At 63.0% G+C, this 20558-nt stretch overlaps 1 protein-coding gene across 4 annotated transcripts in view; it reads right to left on the bottom strand.

Annotated features, from left to right (window-relative positions):
• Window positions 1–269: 269 nt before the first annotated feature.
• The window catches only part of SKI (SKI proto-oncogene), a 71255-nt gene continuing 50966 nt past the window's right edge, over window positions 270–20558 (bottom strand). The window contains exons 2-7 of one of the 4 annotated variants that reach the window (XM_086715424.1): window positions 6751–6873; window positions 6512–6630; window positions 5689–5957; window positions 5284–5585; window positions 4280–4510; window positions 270–3449 (exon numbers count right to left, since the gene is read on the bottom strand). In XM_086715424.1, coding sequence (XP_086571550.1) covers window positions 3261–3449; window positions 4280–4510; window positions 5284–5585; window positions 5689–5957; window positions 6512–6630; window positions 6751–6873 — 1233 coding nt within the window. In that variant the 3' untranslated portion in view covers window positions 270–3260. The remainder of the gene's footprint in view (window positions 3450–4279; window positions 4511–5283; window positions 5586–5688; window positions 5958–6511; window positions 6631–6750; window positions 6874–20558) is intronic. The other 3 variants (XM_086715426.1, XM_086715425.1, XM_086715428.1) reach the window with 3 other exon arrangements.

Genomic DNA, 20558 nt, shown 5'->3' with positions numbered 1-20558 from the left:
CTGTGGGGAGCCGGCCATCCACGCTGAGGGGACCCCAGGCTGGGTCCCCTCCAGCTGAGGTCCACGGTGCAGAGAGCCGGCTGGGGGGGCGGGGCCTAGAGAGTCAGACCGCACCCCCGCTGCCCACCCGCGCCCCACGCCACTCGGGGTCAGCGGACACCGAAGGCCCCCGCGGTCTGACGGGCAGACACCCACTTCCCCTCCCCGGGCTCAGGCCCCGGTGGTGGCCGGGGGCGGGTGGGGTGGCCCAAGCATGGCTGTCCTCCGCATACGCTCAAAGTCCTTTATTGTACAATGTCTTCTGTCTGGGGGAGGGGCGCCAAAGGACTAACGGGTACACAGCGAAGTAGATAAATATGCCAAGCTTTTTCTTTTTTCTTTTTAAATCAGGCATTTATAAACAAGAAAGCATACATTAATTACATAAAAATAGTTTTCGATAGTAGAGTAAGTCACCATGTTGTCATTAGCAGCAGCAGAGGAGAAAACGCGGACGGCGATGCAGACGCTCCCGGCAGGTACAAAGGTAGAGCTGTGGTTTTTTTCCTTAATTGAAAAAAAATGTCGCTTGTGACTCCTGACTTAAAGCAAGAACAAGACGGCCTCTCGAGCCTGGTGGACGCGGTGGGCGGGCAGGGGCGGGCAGGACGGAGCCCGCAGGGTGCTGCGGGGACTGGCAGAGGGTCCGTCCCCTCCGGCAGGTGAGCTCTGTTCTTCCTCAGTTAAAAACAACCCAGAAAACAGGACAACTACCAGGTAAGAAAAGAGTTTCTGAAAAAGGAACCACCGTATACGCGGGAGATACGACAGTGTAGAGGACAGGTATTTACACAGGGACTGTTTTTACACGGGGCTCGTTCTGTACGAAAAGCAGGATATTATGTGTGTGAGTTAGCTGCTCCAAAGATATGAATGTTATTGCTGTTTTTCCCTTCGTTAAAAATCCTCTTTCAGCATAGAAATAATGAGTAATTAAACGGGTGCACAGTCACTCGGGTAATGGGTATTACACACAGGGAGAGCCAACAGCCTACAAGACCCCCCTTCTCCCTTCTGCGGCTGCGCGAACCCTCGGCCCGGCCCCCCCCACCCCCGAGGATGGAAGCGGCCGGAACAAGCCTATGCCCCCCAGCTGCCCCCGGGAGCCGCCCGGGAAGGCTCAAGCTGCTGGTGACCAGGGAGCCTGTGACAGCCGGTCCCCGCCGCACCAGCTCTGGCGAGGCCGCAGGAGCCTCAGACAGGGACAGAGGGGCGGGCCTGTGGGGGGGGGGGGGGGGGTGCGAGCTGCCGTGGCCTGGCCAGCTTTTCCCAACGTCCTGGGGCAAAGCTGGCAAGTGGGGTCATGGACCCAACGGCCTAGACGGTGACCGGAGGTGGGCACTGCGAGGGCAAGGGTGGGGGCGGGGAGGGCGGGGAAGGTGCCTGCACAGAACTTAGAGAAGCTCATCGCCCGCTGGGGCCTAAAAAACCGAAAAGCAAACGGACGGCCCGGGCGACAGGCCCACGGGCCCTTTGATCTCTCACGACTTTCAGACTCGGCAACAGAGCACAGTCACACAGAAGCACACTTAAAGGTCTGCTCCAGCTAAATCATTTCGTTTCCCTTGAAGAAATGACTGAAAAAACACAACTCCGGAAACACGAGGCTGAACACAGCATTCTGCGTGTTGTGTAGCACAGCCGGCCCCTCACAGGGCCCGGTAATAATGCCCATCGATGGGTATACATATGGCAGAGGTTTAACATTCCATGCATACAGATTTCATAACTGCAAAAGAAAAACAAAAGCAAAAAAAAAAAAATCCAAACAAACGCTGCATATATATGATGTCCCTTTTGCATTGCACTTTAGAAGGGGGGTCCAGCAGCACCTGCGCCCCTCCCCCCTCCCCCCCGGTAAACCACGGGCAAGAACCCTGCAGATGACACGGTCACCAAGCCTCTGCTGGTCACGGCGGCGGGCGGCGTCTGCACCTGCGCCAGCCAGCGGTCCCCACCTCCGTGCGCGCTGGCAGCTGCCTCGGCGTTAGAACGGGGTCGAGCGAAGAATCCTGGCTAAGATCTTTCTCACGTGAATAAATACCGTAATTTCAGGATGGGTAGCCGCCTCTTGTCTACTGGGAAATCATTTTTCAAGCTTGGGCATAAAAAACCTTATACAATTTGCATGAACAGTTGAGAGTAAACGAGATTATCTGGAATAAATGCAAGTAACTTATTCTGATAGTGGCAGATTCGATCGCGACTGAAGACAGGTGTCTCGGGGGTAAAAAGACGAGTCAGGATTTGCTGTACAAGATGCTGGAAGGCACAGAACTACCCCCCGAAGTTCAGCTTTTGCATTTCCGTTTTGTGATTCCCTTGTTCAACCGAGCACCAGAGGGGGTTTCTAAACACTCGAGCACTTAGGATGTGGACTGCTCTATAAATGGGTCTGCAATATTTGAAAAGTAAAAACCTCAGTTAACTGGGGAATAAAAAGAGAAGGGAAGAGTTTTGACAAAGTGCAGTTCTAAATATACGTTTAAATGAACAAACAAAAAGAAAAAAAAAAAAGTGAAGTAATGCTGTTTTTGTTCCGACGCTGCGGCCTCAGTCCCGACGCGACAGGGGCGGCCGGGGGAGGGTGGCGGAGGTGAGCGGCGCCCGGGCAGGCGGAAGGCGGCAGTGTTCCGGCTCGGGGCGCCGGCGGCCGGCACAGGCGGCCTGGGTCCTTGTCGCTGAAAAAATAGACTCTGGAGAAAACCCTCCCTGTCCTCGCGCGGGCGCGGACGAGCTGAGATGGCTTTGCGGGGCGGCGCCCCGGCTCCCTTAGCAGGTCCTCAGATGGCGTCACGTGTTGGTGGGGCTTTGAAAAGTTAGTCATTAAAAAACCTGTTGATTTTTCTGAGTATCAAGTCTTCTCGTTGGTTTTAAATAGCTTATAACAAAAACGTAAATGGTAGGACGTCCCGGCAAGCAGAAGGACCGCGGCGGGCACGGAGCCTCGGCCCGGCTCCGCTGGGAACCCGGCTTGCACACTCGAACTTGGCCAGTAGAAAATTTTGCAGTGGATTCCAAAAGTATGTGGTTCCAAACGCTCGCTTGGTTATAGGCACAGTAAGACGTTGTGCTATGTGGACGCGGGGGCGGGCCGCCGGCGCGCAGGGGCAGAGACCCCCGGCTGGCGGGGCGGGGGGGGGGGAGGGGGCGGGGGGGGGGGGGGGGCGGGGGGGCCGCCCGCCCCCGCGGCGTCCGCACCCGGCCGACCGCGGGCTCCGCTAGGGCTCCAGCTCGGCCGCGCTCTCGCTGCCGGCGGCCTCGGGCCGGGGCCGCGGCCACAGCTGCTCCTGCAGCTCCTTCACCACCTTCTCCAGGTGCTCCCGGGCCTCGCGCTCCCGAAGCAGGTCGGCCCGCAGCTGCTCGCGGTCCGCCTCCGCGTGCTGGAGCTTCACCTGCAGGTCCTCGATCTGGAAGGGACGGGACGCCGGGCGTCAGCACCCGCCCCCCACCCGGCCGCGCCAGCCGCCCTCCTTCCCCTGCGTGGGACGCGTGCCGCTGAGCGAGGGAGGCGGCAGCCGAGGCCCGGCCCGGGAGGGCCTCTCCGGGGGCACCGTGACCCGAGTCCAGACGGGTGTGCCGAGCCGCTGGCGGGTGGGAACTACCAGCCCCCGCCCCCCCTCCCCCTCCCCCCCTCCCCCAGCAGCTGCCTCGGGGCGCCCTCGACATCCTGAGGCCAGTTTCCCTCCAAAGCCCAGACCAGACCCTCCCAGCACCGGTGAGGCAAGGGGAGGAGGGGCTGCCATGCCCACCGCCCCGCACCCGATCCCTGGCCGGGCAGGACGGCCCATCCGGACGTGCTGAGGCGTTTAAAGCTGTGTGGGGTGAGACTGGGGCTGCCTGGGGCTCCTCTGCACCGCCGGGGGGACGGCTCAGAGCCGGCTTCTCAAGGGAAACCACCAAAGAGGGGCGTGGTCGGGAGGGAAGAGGGCATAGAGCGCCCACGTGTGCAGCCAGAGGACTCCTCCCTGCGGGGGACCGACTCCCAAAGCCCAGGAGAGCGTGCAGCGCCCCAGTCGGCCTGCCGGTCCCCCGTGGTCCCCTAAGCTTGTGGTGGACCCCTCGAGGTGAGAAAGGACCCCAAGATGCCAGCACAGCGCCTGCCACGCGGCCGAGTCTGGAGGTGGGGCCCCGCGGCCTCGCCGACGGTCCGGCCCCGGGCCCCGCAAGCCCGTCTCCCCATCTGTCACCCAGGCACCAGGTGATGCCTCCGAGCCCCTGCCACAGCCCCCGCCTGTACCTGGGCCGAGTACTTGGCGCGCAGGCGGCCGGCCTCGCAGCCCTTGTCGCACACCCGCACCTGCCGCGCCTGCTCCAGCTCCCGCTTCAGGCGCAGCCGGGACTCGTTGGCCTCGCGCATCTTCTTCTCGTTCTCTGCCCGGAGGCGCTCGATCTCCTTTCGCAGGTTGCGCTTGGCCTCCGTGGCTTCCCGAAGCTTCTCCTTCTTGGCCACGCGCAGAAACTCCAGCTCCTGGGAGGGTGGCGCACACACCCGGGCTGGGGTCACCGCCCTGGCCCCTCTGCCCCCGCCCCCGCCGCTCCCCACAGCCTCCCCCTCAGGCGTCAAGTGCCACCTGCCTTCCCGGATGCCCCAACCCCTCCCGGCAGAGCCCCTCGGCCCAGCGCGCTCCAGCCGCCGGGCGTCCTCCAGGCCGGGCGCCCGCTCAGGCTCCCTGCCTCCCTCCTCAGCGCCTCCGCCCGTCCCTCTCCAGCCACCAGCGACGGCCGCCCCCGTGCCACAGGCACCAGTGAGCACGCGTGTGGGAAATCATGCCTCCAAACAAGACCAGGGAAGGGGCGTGCTGAGCGAGCGCCTGACACACGCTCAGGAGAGACGTCTGGGACCCGGCGCCCCGGGGACCGGCAGGCCCGTGCTGTGCTAGAGCCCACGTGTGAAGCTGCCAGACGCCACCGCCACCGCAGAGGTGTGAACTCGCGATCCCGAGTGCGCCGGGCAAGGCCGCAGAGTCGGGGCGTAGGCCCCACCCGCCCCTACGGAGGCGGGACCCAGACACCCTAGGCCCCAAGCGCCTTCTCGGACAGGAAGCAGTCACTTGAGTGGAATCATCTAGAATCCAGCGTGCCTGGAGCCAGCCGGTCCCGCCTACACACTCGTTCCCTCTCTGACGACACGGGGCTTTAGGGAACGAGCCTCGGGCGGCAGGCCAAGCCCCCACTCCTCCCCGGCGCCCCGAGCGACAGGCCGGCTCTGCGAGGGGACGGCGGGGCGCACGGCGGCCTCACCTGGTGGAGGCTGCGCTTGGCCTGCAGGGCGGCGCTCAGCTTCTCCTCCTGCTTCACGCGCATCTTCACCACCTCGTGCAGGAACTTCTCTTTGGCTTCCTTGGTGTCCAGGCCGCCCTCCAGGGCCTGCCGCAGGTGCTCGAGCTCTGCCTCCAGCCCGCCGCTCGCGGTGTCCGCGGGGGCGGCGGCCTCGGGGGCGGCGGGCGCGGCGGGCGGGGCGTGCATGCCCGGGGAGCTCAGGTCCTTGGCGGAGCTGGATGAGGTAAGGGACGGGGAGGAGAGGGAGGACAGGGAGGAGGTGACTGCGGACACAGGGACGGGAGGGGAAGCGGACGTTAGCAGAGCGCTCACCGCACCTCCGCGCAGTGCGGCGGCGCCCCGGAGCAGGCAGGGACCCCGACTCACACGTACATTCCTCCCTGCTGTCCACTTCCACCTCGGCCTCCGAGTCTTTGCCGTCCTCTGGGGCGGCCACGGGCGCCGGCGTCTCCGGGGCTCCGGGGGTGTCCACGGCCAGCTTCCGCTTCCGTGGCTGGATGCAGGTGGCCAGAGGCTCGGGGGCCCGGGACACCATGGTGGCACAGGGCGGGCTGCTCACGACCTTCTGCTGGGCCGGCGGTGCCAGGGCCACGTTGGGGGCCACACCCGTCTCAAAGCTCTTGTAGGAGTAAAAGCTGCAGGGGTGGGGGGACCTTGGGGCCACAGGCGTCTGCCCCCCCATCCCCCTCCCCACGGTGGCCAGCATGTGAAGGCTCCCGGTGGGACGCGCCCCCCCTGGAGGGTGTGAAGGAGGAGGCGCGAGCCAGAGCCCCGGGGCAGCTGGAGCACGGCCGCTGGCCGCACCCCAAGCAGAAGTTCTGGCCGTGCCCACCCGGACGCCAGTCGACAGGACGCCCGCTTCTGGGACTCCTGCCGGAACGGGGCTAGTTCCACCGCCACGCGGCCCCACGCGGACGCAGGTTAGAGCGAAGCCGCAGGCGGGGACAAAGAGCGCCAGGCCCACAGACTCGGGACCCTTCACCGGCCGTGTTGAGCGCGCACCACCGTGCACTCAGGCGTTTAAGGGGCGCCCGGGAGGGGCGGGTGCCGGTCCTGAGACGCGCCGGGTGACGGCCTCGCTCGAATCACGCGCGCTCTGTCTGAGGACAACTCCGGGCGGCCACGTCAAGGAAAGGTCTCGTCCACCGATAATTACTGACCGCCAGCAGCCGGCACGGCAGGTACTCACCTGTCTCGAATCAGGGCCGGAAGGTGCGGGGAGAGCTCTTTATCACTCGCAGAAACCGCAGGGGACCAGGGTCGGAAAGCGGAAAGGCGCTGGCGAGGGTGAACGCAGCCAAGGCTCTGCTGGAAGAGGCGCCAGGGGTCAGAGGCCGGAGCGCAGAGCCCCGTGCCCGTGCCCTCACCTGCCGCCCGTGTCCCCGTACCCGCCGCCCCACGTCCTGTACCCGCCGCCCCGCGCCCGACCTTGCCGGAGGAGCTGGCCAGGGTCCGCAGCCAGCCAGACTGTTTGTCCTTCTCAGAAGACGTGGGGACTTGGGAGGGGGCGTCATCTGTTTTTCGGACGGAGGCCGGCGGCTCGGAGGAGACCTGTGAACGACGCAAAAGTGGTCACCGGAGCCCCTGAGGGCGTCGACGCGCTGAGCACCAGGCGTGTGCGGTGACGGGCGGCCCGGGCTCCAGCAGGACAAGCCATTTCCGCGAGAACGGGCGCTGTGGCGCTACCTGTGGGGCTACCGTGCCGTGACCTCCCCCGACGGCCACGGGAGGCCCAGGGCGGGGGGCCCAGGCCGGGCTCAGGGTGGGGACTCGAGGGGACAGCCCCCGGCCACAGCCCCAACAGCCAACGGGAGCCACAGACGCTGACCTCCTCCCGGTGGCCTTACTAGGTGGCGGGCAGGCTCACGGGCCAAGTGTGGGGCCAAGTGTGGGGACTCTGTCCCTGGGTCCCCAGCGTTGTGGGTGACGAGTCGAATTTCGACCACTTGCCATCGGCTGGGGGGTGGAGGGGGCAGCCGCCCTCTGGCAAGCTCCCCCAACCCCGAAAGCAAGCATCCTCAAAAAAAAAGGGACAAACCCCTTCCACCAAGTGCACAACTCAGCTTTGGGACACAGGCCACACTCCTGCTTTCCTCACACCTTGCCGCTGGAGGCTGGAGAAGCTGCCCCAGACTCCCAGGGACCCAAGGGTCTGTCGGACGTGATGGTGGGCGTGGCCAACCAAGCAGGTGTCAGAAGGAGAGCCACCTGATGGCACAGGATCCCTGAGGGAGATGGGGTCTCTTCCTGCCAAACAGTCTGCGGAGGTGGACCGTGCCTCCCCCCGGGGCAGCTGTGCTGGGGTCCTGGGGTCCGTACCACAAGGCGGACACACCGTCACCCACCTGAGGCCACCAGGATGATGCCTGACCTCAGGGGGAGCAGGTGCGGGGAAGCCTTGGCCAGGAGGGGGGTGGGGGGGGGGTTAATGGGGGAGGGGCTCCTCCCTGCTCTGGAACAGGTGGGGAAATGCTGTATCACAGAACTGGCCCCGGGAGGGAGATGGGGGAGGGGGAGGGCAAGTGGTCAGGCAAGGTGTCCCCCTCATCGGGCTGTCATCACAAAATTCAAGAGACACAGGGCTGACTGGAGCCCGGGCACAAGGCCCGCGGACCGAGGATCCCAGAGGAAGGGCCTGACCAAGCCCAGCACATCTGCCTGCACGCGGGTTCGCGGGGCACCCAGCCCCTCGCGGTGGACAGACAGACGCAGGGGGGACTCCGTGCAGGGACACACCGGCCTCTGTCCTCACGCAGAAGCAGATGCCCCAAGGCCTGTGGCCCTGCAGCCGAGGGGGACGCGCCCAGCTCCGAGGAGGCGCTTCAGGGCAAACCCACAGACGGCTGTGGACGGTCTGCTCAGATGCGAAACAATCAGGAAAGAAAGACGGCTTGGTGGCGCTTTTTAGGGGCAAGAGTCCGGTGACGTCTGCCTGCGCGGCCCGGCCGCCTCCGGCCGCCTGTGACAGGGGAGCGGGGGTCAGTCACGCCAGCAGGGGTGGGGCTTCCTCTCGGAGCAGATAGGAGGCCGGGAGGGGGGAAGACAGGCTGAGTTTTCACCGAGAGAAAAGCCGCAGGCCTAGCACCGGCTCCTGCAGGTTCTGAGAACCCTCAGGGAGACTCCAGGGGCGTCACACGGCTCCGGCTACGGGGCCACCCCCACATGCATGGGGCTGGCGGGTGGCGCCCGGCGCCCACTGGCCAGAGCCCATTCCACGCGGCGGGGGAGAGCGGGGCAGGTTCCCGGGCAGGGACGCGGCCTGCCAGCGCACCCAGCGCTCAAAACCAGCCCATCAGTTCTGGAGAAAGGGCCAGAGCCTCCCTCGCCCCCACCCACCCCGAGCTCCGTCAACCCCCAGGAGAGGGAGGTGTCTTCACGGAGCTGGAATGACTCCTCTGAGATTCCTATAGCAAGAAAAACCCCCGTGAGCCCCTTCTATCGACGAGAGAGAGAAGCAGGAAGACAGCTGGGCCAGGACATACCTCTTCGGGCCTGGAAGGCCACCGTCCCCAGCAGGGCACACTTGGGCCCCAGGGACGGCAGATGATCAGGGATAAAACTGCCCAGTGATTCCTACTCCGCCAGAGGTCAGCAAGCAGGTAAGGACATTCGCTTGTGGTTTCTGACCCTTCTCAAGGCCTCCACGCCAGATCCCGGGGGCCCACAGACCTCAAGGAGGGAACAGGCTTCCGGGCCTAGGACACGGCCAGGGCGGTGGGGGGGCCTGCCCCCAGAACCCACTGGTGGCCCCCCACAAGGGTGAGGGCACGTGTCCTGTGCCACGTCCCGGCACAGGACACGTGCGGTCTCCGGGACAGCGCGCCAAGGGCCATCCCGCCACGGGGCAGCCGCTCCGTCGAAGAGCTGGCCGTGGACGGCACAGGCACACGCCCAGGACTGTTCAGCGGCTGTGCGCGTTCCTCACAGAGGAGGAAAGGACACCCACACGGGGGTTTCGCACGCTTCACGCCCAGGGGCCTCTGCAGGTTTGCAAGACTCGGGGTACGATTTAGGTGTGACCCTGCTACCTGACCTTCACGTCAACGGGGGGCCAGGGTGTCAGTCGAGACAGAGGCTCCATCAGACACACACGGAGTGGGGTCAGGACGGCTGCCGGGCTCTCGGCCACCACCCAAGACCAGCGCAGGGAAGAGCAGGGTGGACGAGAGGGCCAGTGGCCGCCGGAAGCCACGGCGGCTTCCGGCATCGACCTCGGGGCCTCACGCTTGCAAAGGCCACGCTTCAGCGCCCGGGCCCCAAATGCACAGTGGGACAGCCTGGGCCACGGCCCAGAGGCAGCGCAGGGCGGGAGAAGGTCTTTGGGCTCCACGCCACTGGCTCCCCTACGCTCTGAGAAACCCGTGTTCCAGCAGCACTGGAGCAGGCCTGGGCGCGGAGCTCTGACCTGGCATCTGGGGAACCCCTAGTGGCAAGAGCCCTGGGAGAGACGCCACTGGCTGTGCCCCACGCGTTCTGGGGGAGCGAGCTCACGACCACTTTGCCTCCCAAGGCTGCCGGCCTTGCCACCCCCACGTACCACTTTTCGTGTGCCGCCCTGCATGTCCTTAAAAGAAAAAAAAGTATGTGGAGGACGAGGAAGGGAGGAGACGATCCAGAAGCCGGCCGATGGCTCCGGCCCAAGGCCCGATAGCGCGGTCTGACTTCGGCGCGGAGCTCCGGCCATCACAACAGCCGCTAACCATCACGCAGGTACCCAGTTCTGGGGTGACGCACCAGTAAAGACACAGCTCCCACCCAAGTGCCAGGCAGAGCCAGAGGGACACCCAGAGGGCCCGGCAGCGAGATCGGCACCCACCCCAGCGAGGCCAGGCTGGTCTGCGGGCGTGCACAGCGCGCCTCCAGCTCCAGCTCCAAAACCAGCACCGGCACCGGGACCAGCACGAGCACCTCCCGTGCACAGATGCCACAGGACCGTCTGAACACAGAGCGGCGCTGACAAGGCCACGCCCTGCAGACACGCGGCGTCCGATACACAGCTCACACGGGGGGGGGGGGGGGGGGGACAAGAGCCGGCCCGGGGGGCTGTCCGGCAGGAGACGTCAATCTAAGTCAGTGGGAATAAAGTCACCGTCCCCACCCAGGTCCACAGAGCCCAAGTTTTACTCAGAGGCACTTGAGGGGTGTGTGGACTTTGGACTGAGGATCTGAATGTGACTATCGGGACCGCCTGTCCTACCTGGAGCTGCCCATGTTCCCAGAACCAGAAGCACAGTGCCCGCTGGGTACCGGCCCCGCCAGGGGCACGGATGTCCAGGAGCAAGCGTGTGTTCAGGGGTAAGTGGCGGCTGCAGCACCTGCCCTCCGCACCGGCTCCCACAGCTGAGGGACCGCTCAGGCCAGTGGGGCCAGGGTCTAAGGCTCCCCCCCCTTGTCTGAGATGCCTCCCCAGCCCCCACCCCCTCTCTCTGTGCTGTGTCTAGGCACCCTTGGCACGCGTCACAGCGCCAGGCCTCCCCACCGTGGAGGTGTGCACTCAGAGCTCACGAGAGCACTGGATGACACATTCAGCTGGACAGGGTGCGTGGCACTGCGTGCCCCCCCCCCCCCCCCCCCCCGCGCAGCCAGGGACTGTCTGGTTTGTGTTTTGGCTGGCCGTGTACCCCAAGGCCAGGAACACATGCCACCCTGGGTGCCACACGGGGGAGCTGACATCAACTGCCACCCAGGTCCCCTCTGGCCCAACAGTGCCAGGTGCTGGCTGGGAGCATCGTCACCGTAGCCGGCCACCGTGTGGAGATGTCCGTGGGCCCAGAGCTCCGGATGCCCACCGAAGGTGTCCCGACAGAGGAAATGACTCTCGGGTTCCCGAACGCACAGCAGCAGGGCCAGGCCCCGGTGGCTGGGACAGAGCCAGGGACCCACGAGGCCTCGGCGGCAGCGATCGGCTTCGCCCAGCAGCACCAGGCAAGGGGCAGGCACAGCCTGACCCGGTAAGGCTGCAGAGCTGAGCCACAGAAGCCACAGGAGCCACAGTGGCCAAAAAGCCCTCTCCGGTGCCGTGTGCGTAGGAAGTGACGGCCAGCGCTCCGCTGACACATCTGGTCTGACATTGACACCCTTTGCTGCCTCGGGTGCAGAGTTCTGGTCACTTCCCCGGGGATCAGGAAAGAGAAGGTCGAAGTCACAGGTGGGACGAGGGGCAGAATCCCCAACCTCCCAAGACCCCAGCTCACTGTGGGCCGGACCCCACAGGGCCCAACAGGACCGAGGACCGATGTCCAGACCCAGGCGAGGCTCCCCAGGGCCCAGGAGGTGAGCCCCTTCCTGGCGTCATGGCGGTGGGAGGACTCACCAGACCCCATAACCACACGGAGCCTCAGACCACGCGCGTCCTCCTGGACTCACGGTGTTCCGCCGCCTGCCGGAACCACGGCCAGGCCACGCGCCATCGGCACCTTGGCAGGAGCAGCTGTAAAGAAGGGCTGCCCATGGTCTACACGTCCTGCAGCCTTTCAGTGGCCAATCCCCCACAGCCTCCGCACCTGTGCTCCAGCGGAGCCCAGCCCCACGGAGAGTCGCCACGCAGGAGAGTACGGGCAGACCCCACCGCCTCGACCGCCAGGGTGCTCCCAAGGCAGGGACGGTCACCGTGGGCGGTGCCCCGCTGCAGGTCCTCAGCCTGGTGCTCCCGACACTGTGCTCGTCCACCCTGCCTGTTACGCCTAATTATTAATTAGAAGCCGAACAACAGGTCCTAACCCTGTCGCTCTCACCGCCAATCGGCGTGGACGGTCCCTGCTTTGAGCCTTCGGACACGGGGCTCTGAGCCAACCTCTGCAGAGAGGGCTCACACACCCCGATCAAAACGTAACTGGCAGACGGAGGTGTGCGCCCACCCAACGGCCCCCGAGGGGCCCTGCCGTCCCAGCGCCGAGCAGCCGGCACCTCTCTTGGCCTGGTTTGGCCACACCAGGGAAGGTCATGGTCGTCGGGCTCACGGATGAAGTTCTCACGGTGCCTGAGGCAGAGGGCGCCGCTGAAGGCCGTGGCACGGGCAGAGGGGCTGGCCTCCACCACTCTGGGCCATCTTCGGTGTTCAAAGAACAAGCAATTACTCTAAGGTCTGGGGCAGCTACCTGCTGGCAGGCCACACAAGGAGGAGGTGACGGTGCTAGAGGAGGCCCCTCTGTCCGTCACCGCACAGAAAATGAGGGCTGAGGGGCCTGGGGCTCCAGGGGACCCTGCATCGCCCCCGGGAGCCCTGAAGGCCACAGTCACGTTGTCAGCAGTGGGTTCTGCACGAGAAGCAGCATGCGAACCTGGGGCGGGGGTGGGGGTGGGGGGGGCCGTGGAGCAGGGGCCTCAGACACGGAGCTTCCCGACTTCACATGCCCCCAGGGAGGGAGGGCTGGCTCGCTGCTGCCCCTGAGCAGGACCCTCACACTAAGGCCCACGGCGCCAGCAGGCTCCACAGGGAGATGGCAGAGGGTCCCCAGACAACGCCTAGACACCAAGGAGGCTGCAGCCAGACGGTGGAAAAGGCGGCCTGGAGGCCTCGGCAAACACCGGCGGCCACACGGGGTGACTACTTCCCGTTTATTTACCAGCAAACAAAGACAGGCCTAGAGGCCTAGAGGACCAGAACCGTCACAAATCCACCGCTGAGACCCCCTGGCCTGGGCCTCAGGCAGCCTGACCCTGAGGCCGACTGCGCAGACCTCGAACAGGCCTCACTGGTAAAGAGGCACAGTTGAGACTCAAATGACAGAACGTGGAGAACACCAGACCAGCACCCGGCGAAGCGGCTGCAAGGCCAACAGACGTCACTTCCGCCCAGGCCACCACCACGGACGGCCACGTCAGACACGCCACGTCTCGGCCCGGGAGCGAGGGCGATGCCTGACCCAAGGAGGGTGTGGAGGAGCACCTGGAGTCCCCACCGGAGCCGCCACCAGAGCCACTCGGCAGAGCAAAGCGTCGTCCTGCACGGCGACCGTCAACTTGTTAAAAGGACAGCGCCAACCCCGGCGTCCACCCCCCGCAGGGCCCCGTGTCCGCACGAAGCCAGGGTTTGCTGCCGAGGCCCCGCGAGCAGCACAGTGTGTGTGCGGCCGAGATACCGTCAGGAAAGCAGCCGGGCGTAGGGCAGGCCGTCGGCCTCTCGACGGAGCCAGCTTCCGTTCTGCACAACCGGACGGCAGAGTGGGCACCCGTGCCAAGAGACTAACCTGAGGGGCTCGTCCCAACTCCCTCCGGGCAACGGGACCCCCACGGGAAGTTCACAGAGCCGGGTGTCCGTGCTGTAGTGCAGGACACTCCTGCCCGCGCCCCCTCTGGCCTTCCAAGGGCCCACGACGCAGCCTCGGGTCTGACCCGCGAGCAGCTGCCCACACACGGCCTCGAGCCACGGTCGCTGGAGCGGTCAAGTCGGTCCGGACTGTCCCGCACCGAAGGCCTGGGGCGGCCGTGCCAGGAGGCAGGTGGAGTCTCCTCAGACACCCCAGGCTCTTCTGCTTCCAGCGGAAGGGTCTCTGGGAGGTGCCGACAGCGCCAACGTGTCCCGCGGAGGCTGAGGCCCAGGGGTGAGGTCACTGGCCGCCCGTGCGCACGGCCGATCTCGTCCAGGAGGCCGGGATGACAGGCCGCAGGGGCACACCCCCGGAGGCCGCGCTACCCAGTGGTGGCATCACCCACACACTCACGTTCTAGAAATGGAAAGAATGGCCACCAGGAGAGCCACGTCCTGCGTGGACGCTCCCGAGGGCCACCAGTCACGGGCAAAAGAGGCCGAGTGCAGCGTGAGATCCCGCTTCCGGGCCGGCTTCTTTCAGAGCCTTTCTGTAGCGCCGCCACCATGATTGGCTTATGTGATCTCCCATGTGGCTGCAAAGTGTCTCCCTGGAAAGGGCGCGACCCCGGCCTCGCGTCTGCTTCTCACACGTGCGCTGCGCTCTCCAAGGGGAGACGGCCCACGCCGCCGGCCCAGCACCCCTGTGGGGAGGCCCCTTCAGGTTCTCCTGCCCAAGACTGCTTCTGTGCGGCTTCTCTACAAAGAAATGCCTCCTTGCACCAGCTCGGAGAAAACTCCGGGACTTCGAGGTCTACGGGGGGGGGGGGGGCGCAGACGCCCGCAAGGGTTTCTGGCAGAGCTGGGGACGCGGCCACAGCCCCAGCCTCCCCGACAGCCCACCCGCTCAGGTGACACCGAAGCACGAGGACAAGATAAAATAGGAAAGCGGAAATTCATCAAGGTCAAGACCTCTCTGGGCTTCAAAGGACGCCACCAAGAACATGGAAAGACCATCACAGAAAGGGAGGAAAAGACGTGCAAATCAGGTACCGGATAAGGGACCGGGATCGGAATTCACGAAGAACCAAAACTCAGCCAAGTACCTCACTCCGAAAGGGGCAAAGAACGGGACCAGACCTCCCGCCAAACGAGGCCCACAACGAGCACGCGAAGAGGGTCGGCACCACGGCCATCAGGGAAACGCAAATGAAAACCGCACACGCTGCCGCCGAGGGAGGGAGGGGGTCTGGAGCGTGGGGGGCACGGCCGCCGAGGGAGGTGGGCGCCCACAGACTTGACCCGGGGGCCGCGCTCCTCAGCGAAGCCCCGAGAGAACCGCGAAGACGGGCCCGACGGCCGTCCGAGTGACCGACCATCCACGCCGTCGGAAACGTACGTGTACCCGTGAGTCCCCACGACTGAACGACCAGGCCTCACCGTTCACACGAACACGGGTCCACACGTATCTCGTATATTCCATGTATCGCACGCTGCGTCTTATGATAAGGCAGACTACGGGAAACAGCGCTACTAAGAAAATCAAAAGAAGGAGGAAAAGCATTTGTGGGTCTGTATCTGTCGATACTGATACCGTAGTCCCGTGGACTGTTTACAAGACGGACCGTCCCTCGGGACCTACATCGATGTTGTCTTCTGTGACAGGAGACACCGCAGATGTTACACGCGTTACTAGCACGGACACCAAAGATGAAAAGGTGGTGTGGAAAATAAATTCGTATGTATTTACAAGCATAACGATACACGCACTGATTACGAAGCAGACGGGACCGCTTTCTGGCAGCCTAGCCAGGGCACAAATGTAGGAATCGTTACGAAGCTTTTTATGACATCTAGGATTACAGTCGTATTCTTTTTTTTTTTTTTAAAGTGTACTTACTTACTTTGAAAGACAAAGCGAACAGGGGAGAGGCAGACAGAGGGACAGAGAATCCCAAGGGGGCTCGGCACTATCAGCGCGGAGCCCGATGCGGAGCTCGAACTCCCAAACCATGAGGTCACGACCCAAGCCGAAGTCAAGAGTCCAACACTTGGGGCACCTGAGTGGCTCAGTCGGCAACTTCGCCTCAGGTCATGATCCCACGGTTCGAGCCCCACGTCAGGCTGACCGCAGTCAGCACGGAGCTGGCTTCGGATCCTCTGTCCTCCTCTTTCTGTCCCTCCCCCACTCACATGCTCTCTCCCAAAAATAAAATGAAATAATTTAAAAAAAAAAAAAAAAAAGAGTTGGATACTTAACTGACTGAGCCACCCAGGCGCCCCCAGTCATAGTCTTACTATAGAATTGGAAACGCTGTTCCATTTTTAAGACCGTTTACCGGTGATGACAGGACAGTGTGCAGTCTCTCCAATTAGGAGAGAGGGGACAACTATGCTAATTCTCTGAAAGCAAAGTTACAAGACAGTAAGCCAACTAACACATGACTGGTCTTGTATTAAGTATCACTCCGCTCATGGCTGTGTAAGGAGAGGCTGTGAATGGCACCATGTAGGGACTATGTCATGTGCATACATTTTGACAAATGTTAACTTTTTATAGACTTGTGACTTTTATCGCAAAAATGATAAAATAGACCAACACCTAAATGTATCGTATGCATTCACAACATACCTAACTTTTTAATTTTTTCCGTATCTCCAGGCTACATGGCTCATCCACAAGTTTTCCAAACTGTCGCACATCTCCAAAAATTTTTCCAACGTGGTTCTTGAGTAAAAACCTGCACGTAAGTGGACCCTCACGGTTCAAGCCCGTGTTGTTCAAGGGTCAGCCGTACTAGGATTCTGCAAGGTGTTACCGATGGAGCAGTCTAGATAAAGCATACAGGATAATGTCTCTGTTATTCCTTATGGTCGCGTCCATCTACAATTATCTCAAAAAAAAAAAGATGATCAAAAATATACAAGGGGGGGCGCCTGGGTGGCGCAGTCGGTTAAGCGTCCGACTTCACCCAGGTCACGATCTCGCGGTCCGTGAGTTCGAGCCCCGCGTCGGGCTCTGGGCTGATGGCTCGGAGCCTGGAGCCTGTTTCCGATTCTGTGTCTCCCTCTCTCTCTGCCCCTCCCCTGTTCATGCTCTGTCTCTCTCTGTCCCAAAAATAAATAAACGTTGAAAAAAAAAAATATATATACAAGGTGTGGAGTGCCCGGTGGCTCAGTCGATCAAGCGTCTGACTCGTGGTTTCGGCTCAGGTCATGATCACGGCTCGAGGGATCGAGCCGCACGTCGGGCTCCGTGCTGACAGTGCGGACCCCGCTTGGGATTCTCTCTCTCCCTCTCTACATAAATAAACATTAAAACAATTATTTTAAATAAAAACAAAAAGAGCAAGCCGCCGCGTGACACTAGGATGGCTACACTTTTCTAAAAGAGGGGCAGGACAAAGCGCTGGGGAGGCGGTGAGAGATCCGGGCCTCCGTGCACCGCTGGCGGGAAGGTGAAGGGCTGTGGCCGCTGCGGGACAGTTAGGTGGTTTCTCACAAGGTTAAAAAATTAGCCTATGACCCGGCAAGCCCGGTCCTGGGCGTCCACTCAAGATTACTGAAAACGTACGTCCAACACGAACACTTGCACACGAGTGTTCACACAGCATGATGCGCCGCAGCCGGCGCGGAGACATCCCACACGCCCTCCCCCCAGAGGAGTGGACCGGCAGGTGCACGGCCCGGACCCGCGCTCCGCCTCAGAAGGAGCGAAGCCTGGACGCGCACGATGCTCAGGGATAAGTCCACACAGAGGGCCCCACGCCTGCCGTGTGACTCTGTTTCAATGAAACGCCCAGAAGAGGCGAATCCACAGCCAGGAAGCGGAGTGGTTGCTGGGTGTGGGGGGAGGGGAGTGAGGGCGCCGGAGTTTCTTTCTGTGGTGACGAGAATACTTTAGAAGGTGATAATAGCGATGGTCGCATATACTAAAAACCACCGAACCGTACTCTTACAAAAGGTGCGATTTCTGTTACATGAATTATATCTCAATAAAACTATTATTAAGAAATTCTAAAAAAAAAAAAAAAAAGTGAAATGAACTGTTGGCTGAAAACCCAAACCACCAAGGTCAATGGTTTTCCCCGGCTCCCGCCCTCCTAGCAGACAGAGCGAGCCGCTGAGCAGGACACGGCACGGCCCCTCCAGGACAACCGGGTTCCTCGGCACCACCACCACCAAGTGGCTCCCTCCGAGGCTCAGGTCCCACACACAAGGCCCGTGCGGAAAGGAGCGCCCGTCACGGGTCAGGGAACGTTCCGGTCTGGCCCCGTCCCGGCCACAGGATGCCCCTGTCTGAGCCGTGGGCGGAGGGGCGGCAAGGGCTCCATGACAGGCGGGGTGGCCTGGCACAGACCCTGGTGCCAGGACAGTGGCCGGCGGGGGGAGGGGCTGAGCCACCGGGACCGCAGGCAGCTCTTGGGAGGGGAGGAGAGTGCGAGGGGCAGCCGGCTCAGGGAGACGGGGGGACACGGGCTCCTAGAGGCCACTGTGCGCCGGGCAAGGGCCAGGCATCCTATGTGTGCTCCGGGCAAGGCCTCGGCGCCCAGCTGGGCAGCCAGGGCGACTCCAGGATGACAACGTGGCCCTGGCCACGGCTGCGGGGTGTGGTGAGGGTGTGCTGTGCGCAAACGCGGGGGCTCGGGGCAGGAGGGGGTCCACAAGGCTCCCGAGGCCCACCTGACCCCCACCTCCCCAAGCCCTGCGGTCTGGTGTCCCGGATGGTGGGCACCGCGGGAGCCCCACCCCGGCTGGCTCGCTCAACCTGGCGCCAATCCCCAGACGGTGCCGCTCGAGACCACCACGCACAGCGCCAGGCCCGGGCGAACGTGTGCGTGACCCCTGCGCCGCCCGAGGCGCCCACCCTCACGCCGTCGGGTCAGTGTCCGCTCCCCTCCCCTCCCCTCCCCCACCAGCGCCCACACTAACGGTCCCTCGTCTGTGCCCCGACCCTCAGTTTCCGAAGACCCAGGGCCGCGGGGCTGGCACCTGGGGGCAGCCTGCTCAGAGGACCCCTCTGTGGGGCCGTCACTGCCTCCTGAACCACGCACAAGACAGAGCAGCACTCGGCCCAGCCTCGGGGACCCCACACCGTGAGAACGCGCCTGAAGTTCTCGCAGATCAGCAACGTCGTGTCTGACTGCGACGGAGCGTTTTTAGCAGGTAGAGATGTCACAGGAAAACCACATCTAGGAGCCTGAACACACGCAGCCATTTCCTAGACGCTGAATTAAAAACCAATTCTTTTTCAACAGACAGATTTTAACGCAATTCAACCACTAAGTGACATGTCCAACTGGAAACTGGCTGCACGTTTAGAGGCGGGTGAGGCAGGGCCCAGCGTTTGGGTCGCCCGCAGGTTCCAAGGGACCGGAACCTTCTATCACATCAACCTCACCGAGACTGCCACAGCCCAGGGACGAGAGCCCGTGGGCTTCACCCTCCGGAGCAAGGCCACAGGGGGCGCAGGGCTGGGTCTCTGCGGGGAGCAGAGGGGGCCAGCGGAAGTGCTGGGGGCCCGACTGTCCAACTCATTGTGTGGTTTCCCATCACTCGTGGGTCAGCAGGAAAAAGCCAAGACCACAAAGTGAGAGACGGAAACTCTTCATAGAAACATCAGCAAGGAGACCGTCAGGCGGAGACCCCCACAGAACAGGGCGGGGTGGGGGGCACCCTGCCACGTCCGCTTCTCAGGCTCACGGCGTCGAGGGGCCCGGAGTCGTCCTCCACGACCACTCCAAACGTCACGGTCTTCTCTGACACAGCACAACACCCCCATGACATGGGGCTGAGCTCAGGAGGAAAAGCCCAAGCACCCGGGACCAAAGATGAAGAAAACCCTGTGATGCGTCAGCCACACTAACCCAGGGTAGCCCGCGGCGACCACCAGGGGCAGACCCCCAACCGCCTGTACCGGGAGGAAGGAGACCGCCGAGTCCCCAGCCCACCCGGGACTACGGAACGGACCCGCGAGGACCTCCGAGAGCCGGTGGAAGCTGAGATGAACGGAGTCCGGGGCCAGCACCCGGCCCCGGCCCCAGACGCAGGGAGCGGGCCGGCCCCCAGGGCCTCGTCCGCTAGAGCAACGGGTAGAAATGCTGTAACAGCCCTAGCTCAAAATGAGTAAACACGCAAAGAAAAAAATGCGAGAAAAGAGTAAGACATCAAAAAAGATCACACAGATTGGAAAAAAGCAGAACTTTCCAGAATAAAAATAGTTCTCAAGGAAATTATTCAAACGCAGCGCAGAGAAAAACGAGATGAAAACATGAGAGGTGGGAACAGACGTGAAGAGACGGGGAGGGATTCCAGGAGGAGAGAGCGGGGACGGTGGCCAAGAACCTTCCGGGACTGGGGAGAGGCAGGCCCTCAGGTTTCAGAGGTGAGGCAGAAGGGGGACCAGAATGGAAGTCTGACACTCCAGGTTCAAGGTCAACACCGTCATGCCACCACCGACAAGTTCAAGTGGGCGCGTTTCTGGGGCCATGACGTGTGGGGACACATCAGCATCCGATGTGGCAAATCCCCACAGATGCGGGGGCCCGTGACGGAAGCTGGGTCCTGAGAGCAACGGGAACAAATGTCCCCAACACATGCCCTCCGGCGATCACGTGGCACTCTCAGTGGGTCCAGGGGTTGGCACATCCTTGAGCACAAGGACATATGAACATGGGGGGACTCCAGTCACACCTGCCTGTCCACGGACAGGCACAAAGTGGGCAAGAGGCGGCCTGCAACGCACTGCCCACAGCCGCCCCGTGCTGCTGGGATCTCCCTCCGTGGGGCGTGCTGGGCTCTGCGACGGGCAGGGAGCCCCCCGCCAAACCCCCCGGGGAAGAGCCCACCAGGCACAGCACGGGATGGCGTCCTCTTCCCCGCCCGGCCTGCGATCCCTGCTCGGCCCCTGAGCAGGGGCAGGGCCTCCTGGCCCATCATGTCCTCTAACGGGACAGGAGATGCTCTGTGACAGAGTTCCACCGTCTCC

The sequence above is a fragment of the Puma concolor genome, chromosome C1 (genome assembly GCF_028749965.1).
Source record: "Puma concolor isolate L17-30 chromosome C1, mPumCon1.1.hap2, whole genome shotgun sequence".
NCBI classification, from domain to species: domain Eukaryota; kingdom Metazoa; phylum Chordata; class Mammalia; order Carnivora; family Felidae; genus Puma; species Puma concolor.
The sequence above is the reverse complement of the archived record's forward strand: the minus strand, read 5'-3'. Positions and strand labels throughout refer to the sequence as shown.